A 12,496-nucleotide genomic window follows, 5' to 3' on the forward strand; every position below is an offset into this window, starting at 1 on the left:
GGGTCACGTAATCGGCGGCGGCGGCAACGACGACTGGTTTTGACGTCGCGGCCTGCGCGCTGCGCTGTTATCGGCAATATGGTCGCGGGACGAAAGGTGAGCGTCGGGAAGGGTGGCAGTACGTTATGTAACTGCTTATCCCATTCCGTATCACGATTATTTTCGATCGCGCGGATTTCCCCTACGTATCAGAATTATACCTAATGGCTAATACCTATTAGGTAATCCTGACTTGGAAAGGTTGGAAATCCTAGCTAACCCGAAAAAAAAACACACTCCTGGTTAAATATCTCAATACAAAATTATATAAGCAAATAATCCGAGGTATGTGTCAACGTGAAAAACTCTTACCTTTTCGCTGACCGGACGAATTCCTCTGCGGGGAGCCATTTGACGCGGACCCGATGATTGAATCGTGATTGATCGTGGTCCGGTCGAAGTGTCTGGTTTAGATTGAGGTGATGAAAAAACACAACACAAACACTTCATGAAGTCACTTTAAATATGTATTATATTACGACCAAAATATATAAATACATGTCACGCCGCTCGGACGATGAGTTTTACGTCGGACGATAGTATGTTATCGGTCCGACGGTCCGATAGTGGATACTCGAATCGCCTTTTCCGCCGACCGTTGTACGTCTCACGCGACACAGTCCCCGACACGGTACCGGCTCGGTGGGAGAGTCAACCCGGTCGCGCTGCTTGCACCTCGTAGTGGTGGTTGGTAGTTAATTTTAACTTAACTTTTTTAAATTTAATTTTCATTAACTTAATTTTTAACTTAACTTATTTTTATTGATATTAACTTAATAAATAACGAGTTACTTTTAATGAAATTCAAGTTAAGTTAATTTATAAATAATTAAATAATAAAAATAAAAATTATTATTGATATTACATAACCATTTACTATAATAGGAAATTACAAATATTATAGTTAAATCAATTTGTTAGATTAATATTTATAAATATAAATATTTTACTGAAGTATAAAGTTGGCTATATTCTCTAACAGTTTTAGACTTTTAGTTTCCTGAAAAAGTATTCAGAGTTTAAAATTAAGTACATTCTTAAATACCATGTTATTTTTATTTAATAATTTAAAAAAAAGTATAGTACTTATCTGTATTAGTGTATTAATAAATCAAAAGGTTGTATTTGTTTTGCCATTTTCAATTTTGAATATTTTTCGTACCTACTTCATAATTCTATTAATTCAGTACCCATGTATAGAAAAGCTATTGGCTATTTCTTGTGTTCAATAATATTTATGATTTTTATTATTCAATCCATATTACTGGGTATTCATAAAGATATTATAAAAAAAAAAATAACTTAACTTAACTTAAGTTAATAAGTTAATTGAAAATGTTCATATAACTTTTAACTTAACTGAGTTAAAATGTTTTACATTAACTTAACTTAACTTAGTTAAAAATTATCATTAACTTGCCCAGGCTTGTGAATTAATACTAAAGTACATACCTACAAATGGTAACGCATTCATAGTCAACTTATTGACTGTATACGTGCGATTTTTCAAATACAGACAACTTATAATGATGAACATCAATGTATGATCAGACTGTTAACAATGAACTGCAAAAACAAAATATATATCTATTGTAATAAGTACATTATAATAAATAAAATTGATATTTATTGCCAAAATCACAGCCTATATAGGAGATTCTCTGTGTAATTGCTTATACTCAGAAGTAGGTATTATAATAATATATTATTTTAGTTAATGATTATACTCATTTTACGTCTTTACAATAACAACGGAGTGATTCACACAGCCGAAGATGGCATACAAATATTACAAACTGGAGCTCACCGCACAGAATGTTTTAAAGGTATTCCGGGTCCAGAATCTAGTTCGGTAGTACGTAGGTACTCTAGTCTACCCAAAAGTATTGAAGTCCAGTGAAGAGAACTAGCGAATATCAACACAATTGTATTAATTAAATTCTAAATCACAGATTGCAAAATCGTTGCACGTTGGCAAACAATAATCATAATACATAATATTTAGCTATAATTATATTACCTTTTTTTTTATAGTGTAGAGTGTAGACCATAGACTAGTATCGACTGTACACTACTATAAGTCTGTCATCTGTGCTGAGTGTGCGCCGTTCGGTAAACAATTTTATCATGAAGTGTTCGGTGGCCGGGACCACATATGCCATTTCTGAAACATTTGCGAATTAGGGAATTAAGCCCTAAACGTTTTTCCTCTTGTGAAAATTTATCATTTTGGAGTTACGCTCTTGCCCGTTTGCGACTTATTATACCTAAAATACCTTTTTTTTTTTCGTAATTTTTCGGTGGTTTTTCCAGTGGCGTTAAATAACTATTGAGAAAATCGAAAAATGGCCTCTTTAAAGTACCATTTTGATCCAATTTTCTAAAAGAAAAGATACTATATGTTGAGATTGAAGAACGCTTTCTCGTAAAAATTATGTTTACAAGATATAAAAAAAAAATAAGAAAAATCATTATAAAATCACAAGCTTCCACACTCCGCTCATAATCTAAAAAATAGATTTTATCAATATATTTTTATAATTATTTATTTAGTTAGAAAAAATGGAGTATAATATATTAGTAATTTTTAGTACCTATATAATTTGAATGTGAAGGATAAATTATTGCTTCCTATTTTTCATCACTTCATAAATATTTTACGGCATCGCTGAGTAACATTTTTTCAAAAAAAAAAATTCAAAAATGTCTGTTTTAAGTAGGTAAAAGAGTGAAAATCGTACAATTAATTAATATTAAGCACTTTTATTAAAACTTAGACGTCCAGTGGCGATCGCGTCACACGATCACCACCCACTAACCCTATTTCTGTTTTAACATATCCCTTAAATATCAATGTTACTATTGAATCACTATTGGTAATATCGATATTAAGTTTAACCTAGTTACATTATACTTACTAACTATGCTTAAAATTATACTAATTGTTATTGTATTACATAATATTAAAAAGCTTATTGAATACCTAATGTATGATTTGTTTTGATTTGGTATTTTACCTGTTACCTACGTATGTTTGTTTACTTAACCTAATTAATAGTTTTAATTATATTTTTTTATATATTATGCATGATACAACACGTTAAAGACTTTTTTTTTTTTAGGGTTAGGGTACCTGATCGGTGATGATGGTAGACGGATAGGAGAAAGGATTCACTCACACTAATAACCATTTACACTACTACATACGTGTGTACGCGTGTGACGCCGAAACGATATGTGAATTAGGTTGCCAATAATTTGCTCCTTAATAAATAGCCGGCACCGGGGGCCTTAACTACGTCGTATTGTCACCTTTAGGCTTAGACAGATTTCCATAGCTAAAAAAACGTGTGGAGATCGTAATAGTTGTAACACCCAAAATCCCCTTCTTTTATATAGCACTTACCTTACACATTTGTATTTGACATACATTTGTCATTCAGGGGGACACTTTGATTTTCAGGGGACACAGTAGTTAAGCCCCTGCGATAGCGTGCTCGTACGTACGAGATCGCGAGTCTGTGTGTGTGTAACCGCGATTTCAGTTTACTTCTTAATAATAGGTATTTTATAATTTATATTTTTGTTGCGTATGTCTAGTTGTGTCAATAAACGATTACCTATATCTATAACTTCTTGTTTGCTCGTTTTGGCGTAAAAGAAGTTTACAATGTATAAAATGTTCAATTTTTTATGTTTAAGGATTGAACATTTTATAACAAAGTCTTTCATAAGTATAGTATATTATGCTGTAACCAAATAATAAATTATTACTGTTTTATTTTACTGAAATTTTAAGTTCAAATCTGGACTAAATTGGATATTAAACAAATAATACAATAACAATTTATATTCTGCTGTAATTTACAATTATTATTCGTATAGGCACTTGCAAGTATAATATAGCTATATTTTATACACACGAAGACATTTTAAAATTCAATGTTTTCGGCTAAAGTTAATTTAACCTTCTGTATATATAGGTAGTAGTGTATTAGTGTAATACTGTCCTCTTAATATTTACGTTTTCTGCAGTGTTTTAAATCAGTGGATCTCAAATTTTCTTTGCCTACGGCACCCTTGAATATTTTCTAAAAATTCGGTAACACCATATTATACACATTATACACGAATGTCATTTATTTTATGTGGTTATAAGTTACAATTTACAATCAAACATACTTATTTTATTGTTCTGAGAAAAAATTTAATATATCTATATATTCTATATATATCCTATACTCTGCAGGTCTTAAAATTAGCTATATACCTAAATAAATGTATAGGTTATAAATTATATCTACAAATGACAATTATACTAGACAAATAATACATTTAATTTATAATATCTAAACTATAAATTATAATATGTATATATTTTATTTTTATAATAAATATACAATCTATACTACTTATCATAATAAGTTTATGTGAAGAAAAACTTAAAACATGGTATGCGTGATTAATAAGTCTACCCACAAGTGACTCTTTGCTCGAGACACTAGGTATATAAATAATAAACTTGTAATTGTGTCGGTACGATAGCATTCACGAACATGTATTAAAAATAAAATATAGTGGACAATAAGACAAACCACGCAGAAATTTAATATAATCAGTGGATCTCAAACTTTCTTTGCCCACGGCACGCTTGAATATTTTCTAAAAATTCGGGAACACCATATTGTACACAGTACACACGAATATAATTTATTTTACGTAGAGTATATTTCATACAATATACTTCAAATTTTACACTTTCATATTTTCAACATATTTCCACACGTTGAGAATCATTTCGAGAACGGAGACTACAGATTATTAATAAGTTGATACAAAAACATATTTCTTACAATTATTTACAATACAATATATTATTCATTAAATATTTGGTATAGGTACATAATAATAGTGTTGTGATTCATGTGCGAGTACAAAAATATGATATGATTTATGATTTACAATATATAGTACAATAATAATATAAATACAATAACATACATACGATACATACAACAATATAAATACAAACTATGATACGTCAGGACTCATGACGTAATAGACGCACCGGCGGGCGATTGTAAACTCCGCCAGAATATCGGTCAAGCTAAAAAGGTAATAATAGGTCTATGGTAAACTCTGCCAGTTTTTTTTTCTTACCTGTAATGGGTATATGTAAACTCCGCCAGTTTTTTTTTTTACCTGGTCAGTGCGACAGTACCTACTCATATTGCCACGTGCCTTCTCACATTAAATACGTTTACATCTATTGTGATGATATATGTCAAAATTGATAAAATATTGTCAAGGTTAGATCGATTCAAATTATTAATAATTTTATCTTCATATTATCTTAAATCAGGATTTACAATGATTATATCGGCAGTAGATAAGGTATACGTAAAGACGTATACTTTGACGAACATAATTATTCGTAGTCTGCGTGTTTCCGTACTTCTGATATTTGTATATGTCCGAACGAAATATGTCGCAAGAAAATAATAGTATAAAATTAATTACTGGCCAACGAGGCAATTTGTTGGTTGTATTTAAAAATTATAAGTATAATAAAAATATAAAATACGCGTCTGGTGAAATAAAATGGAGGTGCAATTACAGGATGCTATGAATAGGTATACTAATAAAGAAATACAAGACTTAGAATATTTGCAAATTGTATCACATCATTATAGTTTTCATACATGACAATATTTATAACGATTATTTATTAATTATTTATTATATTTTTTTATATTATGTAGACGATTATTTATTTATTATTTTTTGACTATGATTTGTGTATATTTAATGTTGAAAATTATTAATTATTATTATGAAAAATGTGATTTTGGATTATTACGTATAACGATTATTTTTTGACTATGATTTATGTATATTTAATGTGGACGATTATTAATTATTATTATGGAAAATATGATTTTATATTATTAAGTATAACGATTCATTATTTATTTTTTATTATATTTTATTATATATTATGTAGTTTAGAGGTGAACAGAAAAACAAATATATGTGTATGTCACGAACAGATACAGATAACTCAGATCTAGAAGTAGATAATCTTACCTTAGAAAATACCTCGGGGTAAATGTGAACAGTGCAAATATCATGCATGAGGAAATTAAAAATAGATTATAAAGTGCTAACAAGTGTTATTTTAGTTTATTAAAACTACTTAAATCAAAGCATCTATCTTATGAATCAAAGAAAATCCTATACACCAGTTACATTAGACCGATCTTAACATATGGATGTGAGACATGGTCAACCACCAAAGGAAACCACCAGAGCCTAATTACATTTGAAAGAAAAATACTAAGAAAAATGTATGGTCCTCTATATAACAGAGAAACAGAGCAATTTGAAAGAAGACATAATAATGAGTTACGGGAGCTATACGGAAGACCAAAAATTCTGTCATATACAAGGAGCAAAAGGCTCGAATGGTTAGGACATGTATGGAGGGCGGATGGCCGAATTATTAAACAAGCTCTAATGGCCGAAATGACAGGTAAAAGACCTCTGGGCAGAGCCAGAACAAGGTGGAAGGACTCAGTTGTGAAGGATCTAAGAGTACTTCAAGAAAGGGATCAGTTAGACGTAGCGTACAATAGGGAAGAATGGAGCAAGTTTGTGATGGCAGCGTTGGACCTCAATGGTCCCTTAAGCTGAATATGATGATGATATATTATGTGGACAATTATTAATTATTATTATGAAAAATATGATTTTGGATTATTTATAATGATTTATTATACTATGATTTAAATATTTATATGATATGATATGATATTATATTATAATTCTTAATATCATATTAATTTTATACTACTATTTGATTTTCTTCACTGGCGGAGTTTACATAAACTCAATTTTCCCTGATTTTTTTCAGTGGCGGAGCTTACATGCGCCCGCACCGGCACTTGCGGCTGTTCTGTGTCGGGCTGTCGGCGGCCAGACGACAGCTGTTCACTTGCCTCTGGCGTGTGAAACGTCTTGGCCATCTGAGAAAACGTACATCTCCTCAGACACGTCAGACGTGTAGGTACCGCAACAAAACAACAAATCGCCGACAAATCGCTTTATACGACACCAGAGCGTGCGGCGACGTACCTTTGATTGCCGAATGAGATCCGCTGTCTCAGCCTCCAGTTCTGATGGCCACGAAACGTTGCTGGCGGAACACCACCGCCTCCTGACCGGACAGTCATCGCGTCCTACCCGGACCGTTAGTCGCCAATTGACTTCTGGCGGTGACGGCGTCAGCTGCACGTCCGCGGTCGGATCGACTACCACGTTGTCCGCCGACAGCACCAGCGGACGGTTAAATGTGGCGTCGACTATGGCCATTGCGGACCAGAATGCCGGACCCGCATTGTTTGGCAGTTGGATTTTTCGGTAAACCGGTACTGCAGTCGGCTTTCCGAACAGGTCAACTCCCAGTATATCGGCGTCCGACCTGTAGCGCCGTTGCGTTGGCTGATCCGCCACGGCCACGATGTCCTCTGGTTCCTGGACGTTCGTCCAACGTGGCCGGGCCGAGACATCCAGCGCGGGATCCTGTTCGCGGCTGGGCCGCTCTGTACCGACAAAGTTCCGCTTCACGTCCCATTCTCGCGGAAAATAGAATTTTGCGGCCCTTAGCTCGGCAAAAACGCGCATCATCTCTATTCTCTCAGCGGACAGTGACTGATTTTCACTCACGTTCATGATAACAAACGATACAATTCAATATAATCAATACGGTATCAAATAAATCACGGAAGTTTTTTTCGAATGACAGAAAATCAAAAATTACAGGTTGTGTATTTTATTCAAACCTAAAGCAACGGGATTTCTGTTGATTTGTAATAGGCCAGTATAAATATTACTCTTGTAATATGCAATCGTTTCAAATATAAAAAAATATATTTTAAAAAAGTGTGAATATTCAACAACAGCTATTAAATGGTTTTAACTTGTGAACTAAAGCGAATTATCTCAGGACTCAAAGATACCCACAGAAATAATATGTATAATAATATAAAACATAACCGATTAATATCCTCTATATTAATCGTTTATGTTTTATATAATATATATACACACGGGCTACTCACATAGGCCAATTATAATATAAGTAGATGGTTAGCTATCTACGATATTACGGACTGGAAACGATATAGTCGGAGGAGGTCGGGGGACGGCCACCGAAAGGTTCTACCATAGATGAGAATACTGAATACCTAATGTTTTCAGCAATACCGGTGGTTTTATTTGGCTCCACATTTTGTATCTTAGTCCGTCGGCATACAGGCGGCGTTGTAAACTCTAAGTGCCCATTAATTGCTCTTGTGTAACATTCGTGGCTGTGATAAACCGCTCGTTTCCAGTCCATAATATCTTAGTCCGTGATATATATATATATAAATGTGTTTGTATCTTATCAAGTGAAAATATTTATAACACGATTTCTCACGATTTAGATAATAAAATAATAAATGTTCAAACTAGTTTGAATGAAGGTAATTATTTTATTTTATTATTTAACATAATATTTTGTTTAATCATTCATCGTTTGTGATTAACATCCATTTATTCATGTTATGTTTATGAAAATATATATATAAGGTAAGTGTATTATAATCATATTGAATATTTATAGAGGTACCTACTATTTATAAACAATATTTGTATATTTACCTACGTAATGATAAACACGGGTGTACCATTTAATTGATCAAAAATAGAACTCGTTGCAGATTTCGTGTTACCTATTAAGCACAGGCATAAACTAGGGATAAAGATAAAGAAATGATTTATAAATTAATTGTAGGTAACATCACCAGTAAATTAACGCTTAAATGGTTTTTCACATTATAAAGCTTATATATTATATTTATAACTTGTTGTTAGGCGCTTACTTACTATATGAAGTTTCTACGAAAGAAGGTATGTAAAATAATGTTTTGAAGAAATCTAAATTTACCTTAAGCATGATTTTCAATTAATTATTTGTTTATAAAAACCAGTTATCCTAGTAAATGAACTCATTTTTTCAGTTAATGAACAACCGTGTACCTGTAAATGAACACTTATGCCGGGTTGCATGAAACCGAACTTTAAATTTATTTAATGAACAGTTTTAACGAGCCGTTAAATATTTTTACAGAAGTGTTTGGGTTGCACAAATCGTGCAATAAAAATATATTGGTATTAAACATGATACCGAGGTTAGTGTATAAATTTAAGTTTATCACAAAAAAAGTGATAAAATCCTATGATCTAGATACTGTATCAACAGCTGTTTGAATTTTTATTTTGAATATTATGTATAATAACAATAATTGCTAAATTCTACAAATTGTGAATTTGTAGTCTACTAGTCTGTACTTAATCTTTCTTCGGCGTTTTCGGTTCTGTTGTTTTGTACACATTTTATAACTTTAGTGTTTTTTTAGCAATTGTAATTACCCAAATATTATAAAAAATGTCTGAACATAATATGAATGAGAGTCAGTTAAAACAGAAACGTATGAGAGGAATAAACTTTACTGAAAGGGAAAAAGAGCTATTAATTGACTTGATATTGCCTTTTAAGCCAATTATTGAAAATATTAAAGTAAGTAGTGTTCTTAATAATATTCCTTTAAATGTATACATTCAAAACAAGATATACAATAATATTAATATTAATATTAATGTATGTGTTTATATACTAGTAAATATATAATAAATATATATAAATTAGTATTAACTTTATTTTTGACTACAATATAAAAAATATAATGTTTAATATAAACGAATAATCATTAAAGTCAGTTGTAAAGACCAATAGAAAACAATAAAAAATAATAATCTAATTAAAAAAAAAATCGCTATAAACATTTTTTTGGAATCTAGCCACTCCCCATAACATAAAGGACTAGTTACGACTATGCCATTCATGCATTATATATAGGTAGTACTTACCTATATATAAGGATAATAATATATATGAGTGGACTGTCCAGGGCGGAGAGGTGGAAAAGTCCAACTGGCCTAGTACCGGCCCGGTAGGACTATTAGGTAATGATTTGTACTGCATTAGGTTGGAATATTTTTAGATTTTTGTTATAAATAAAACGTGATACGTATTTAGAATTTAAATAATATAATACAACTGGTTTGGTGTTATTAACATTTAAATATGTAACAATGTTTTTAAAACACCTTATTACTTACTTAAATCGACACTTAAAATCGATTTCATCAAATTTCTCCAAATGATTTGATCGATCTCTAAATAACCTCGATCTAGGTAAATGATACAAAATATCCAAACAAATTCATCATCGGAAATCGATAAACTTGAATCAGAACTCGACATTTTTACTATTTTTGGTTATAGCTTATAAATATTAAGAAAAAAATTTAGTACGAAATTTAAGTACGACCAACTACAGGGTAGGTATGGTGACGACGTACTACTGACACCTGAAAACGTATGCGTGATAACTGTAGGATCATCGAATGATTAAAATTTAAAGAGCCGAAATCGGCCCATTAGTTTAATGAGCTGGTAACCTATATTTTAACGGCCCAATAAAACTATTGAACGTTTAAAGATTGTTTAACAGATCAATACAATTTTAATCATTCGTTAACCGCGGCTCGTTAAACATTTAACGGGCGTTCATGCATGCATACATTAGTATTATCCACAGTACTTGACTGGATTTGAGTTGGAACACTAAGAGTCACCATATTGCCTATTAATGATGAATTATGTCCAAGGTCCATATTATGGAGTATATTATTTGGAGTTATATCTGTATTGATTACACTAACATCGGTATTGAAACTATTCGGTACAATTGGAAAATCATATAATATTTCAGCTGAACCAATGTTTAACAGAGAATTTGTTAAGGCCTATTTAAACAAAATGTTGACTAATGTTAAAAATGTTGGTAAATAATTACAATTATTATAATATTCTCAAAGTTAAAGGAATTTTATAAATGAGATAATACTTGATCTGGATCTTGATCACTTAAAGTATTTTGTCCATTGTACGAATTTCTGTTAATATATTTTAATTCTTCAATTTTTTTTAAAATTTTAGAGCGGGATCCTATTTGAGGAACTAGTTCTTTGACCATATATTCTGTCAAACTTTTGAAACTTTCTTCATCGATTTGTTGATCTATAATTCATTAAATATTTAAAATCAAATTTAAATTTTAGATTAGTACCTAGAACACACATCAATATGTCATGAAGTTCTATCAATGGAATACTAAAGTGTAGCCTATGAAAATTAAAAATGGAAAATCAGATCAATCAATCAATAGATTAAATATCTAGGTAATACCTACCCAAACACGTGTTTAATAAGACGTTATCTGATTTTTTACCTACCTAAAAGATATAATAATCTAAATGCTTACCAAATTTAAAAGTATAAAAACTCACCTTTAAATTCTTGAATAATTTGTTCCGGTATTTGTAAATCCGTTAAAATATCAAGATCCATTTGTAACAGTAGGTACTACAGTAGGTAGTCGCCAGTCGGTAGATACAATTTTAAAACTATCACACATTTATAACACAGCATCAAAACTTCAATGTCATATAAAATTATAAAAATATGTCGAGTGAAAACTAAAAACGTTTAACGACTGTGACTGTAATTATTGTAGTACCTATTACTCGTATACTCGAAACACTCGAACAGTCAAGTCGGTAATACAACTTACAAGCAATGGGCATACAGCACGGCCGTTGTTGTCACTTGGCGCAATAATTCGTATGTATGATATAATTGTATCGTGACGCGAAGAGGTAGTGGCAGGAAAATCGGATTTTCCGCGTTGGGTTTCGTGTGTTGTTCGATTATTATCGCAGGTTATTTTTAAACTTGTTATTGTCACGATAGTCAAGAATAGAACAATTGGTTGTTCCAACATTATATTATGGTTGACACGGCAAAAGGTTGAAGTTGTACGAACCAAACAATGACAACCATTTTATATGGTTGTTCGAACACTTTATTATGGTTAGATTTTTTGTCTTACCATACATTACTGTTGCGCTAACCATAATAGGCCAACAATTTACTTTTAGCACTCCCAACCAATACATTATGGGCAGTGTAACAATGTATGATGTTAGGCCACCTAAAATATTTCCAACTATTTACTATAACAAAATTATTTTTTTCCGTGTATATTATCTTTTTGAAAATTGGATCAGGATGGTACTTTAGAGAGGATTGCAATCCGGCATTAGTTTATTTTTCAGTTATCTGCAACTATTTCAATAATCTTTTTAATAAATTATTATTTTATTTTATTTTATTATAATGCATTTGTAATACAATAATAATCATAGATAAACTTTAACATAAATCAAATAATTGTAAGCATAACTAAATACAACTCAATTAAAAATAATAAATTAGTTATTTAGTAAG

At 31.2% G+C, this 12,496-nt stretch overlaps 1 protein-coding gene across 1 annotated transcript; it reads left to right on the forward strand.

Moving 5' to 3' along the window:
• Positions 1 to 78: 78 nt before the first annotated feature.
• Positions 79 to 6,732, forward strand: LOC115034138. Its single transcript, XM_029489920.1, has 3 exons — positions 79 to 96; positions 6,044 to 6,144; positions 6,222 to 6,732. The coding sequence occupies exons 1-3, from the start codon at positions 79 to 81 to the stop codon at positions 6,730 to 6,732; spliced, it is 630 nt and encodes a 209-aa protein (XP_029345780.1).
• The last annotated feature ends 5,764 nt before the right edge of the window (positions 6,733 to 12,496 follow it).

This window comes from Acyrthosiphon pisum, chromosome A2 (assembly GCF_005508785.2).
Source record: "Acyrthosiphon pisum isolate AL4f chromosome A2, pea_aphid_22Mar2018_4r6ur, whole genome shotgun sequence".
In the NCBI taxonomy this organism is placed as follows: domain Eukaryota; kingdom Metazoa; phylum Arthropoda; class Insecta; order Hemiptera; family Aphididae; genus Acyrthosiphon; species Acyrthosiphon pisum.

Coding starts and splice junctions, on each gene's coding strand:
- LOC115034138 (XM_029489920.1), top strand. Junction 6,145..6,221: donor ACCTTAGAAAATACCTCGGG/GTAAATGTGAAC, acceptor GTGTTATTTTAG/TTTATTAAAACTACTTAAAT.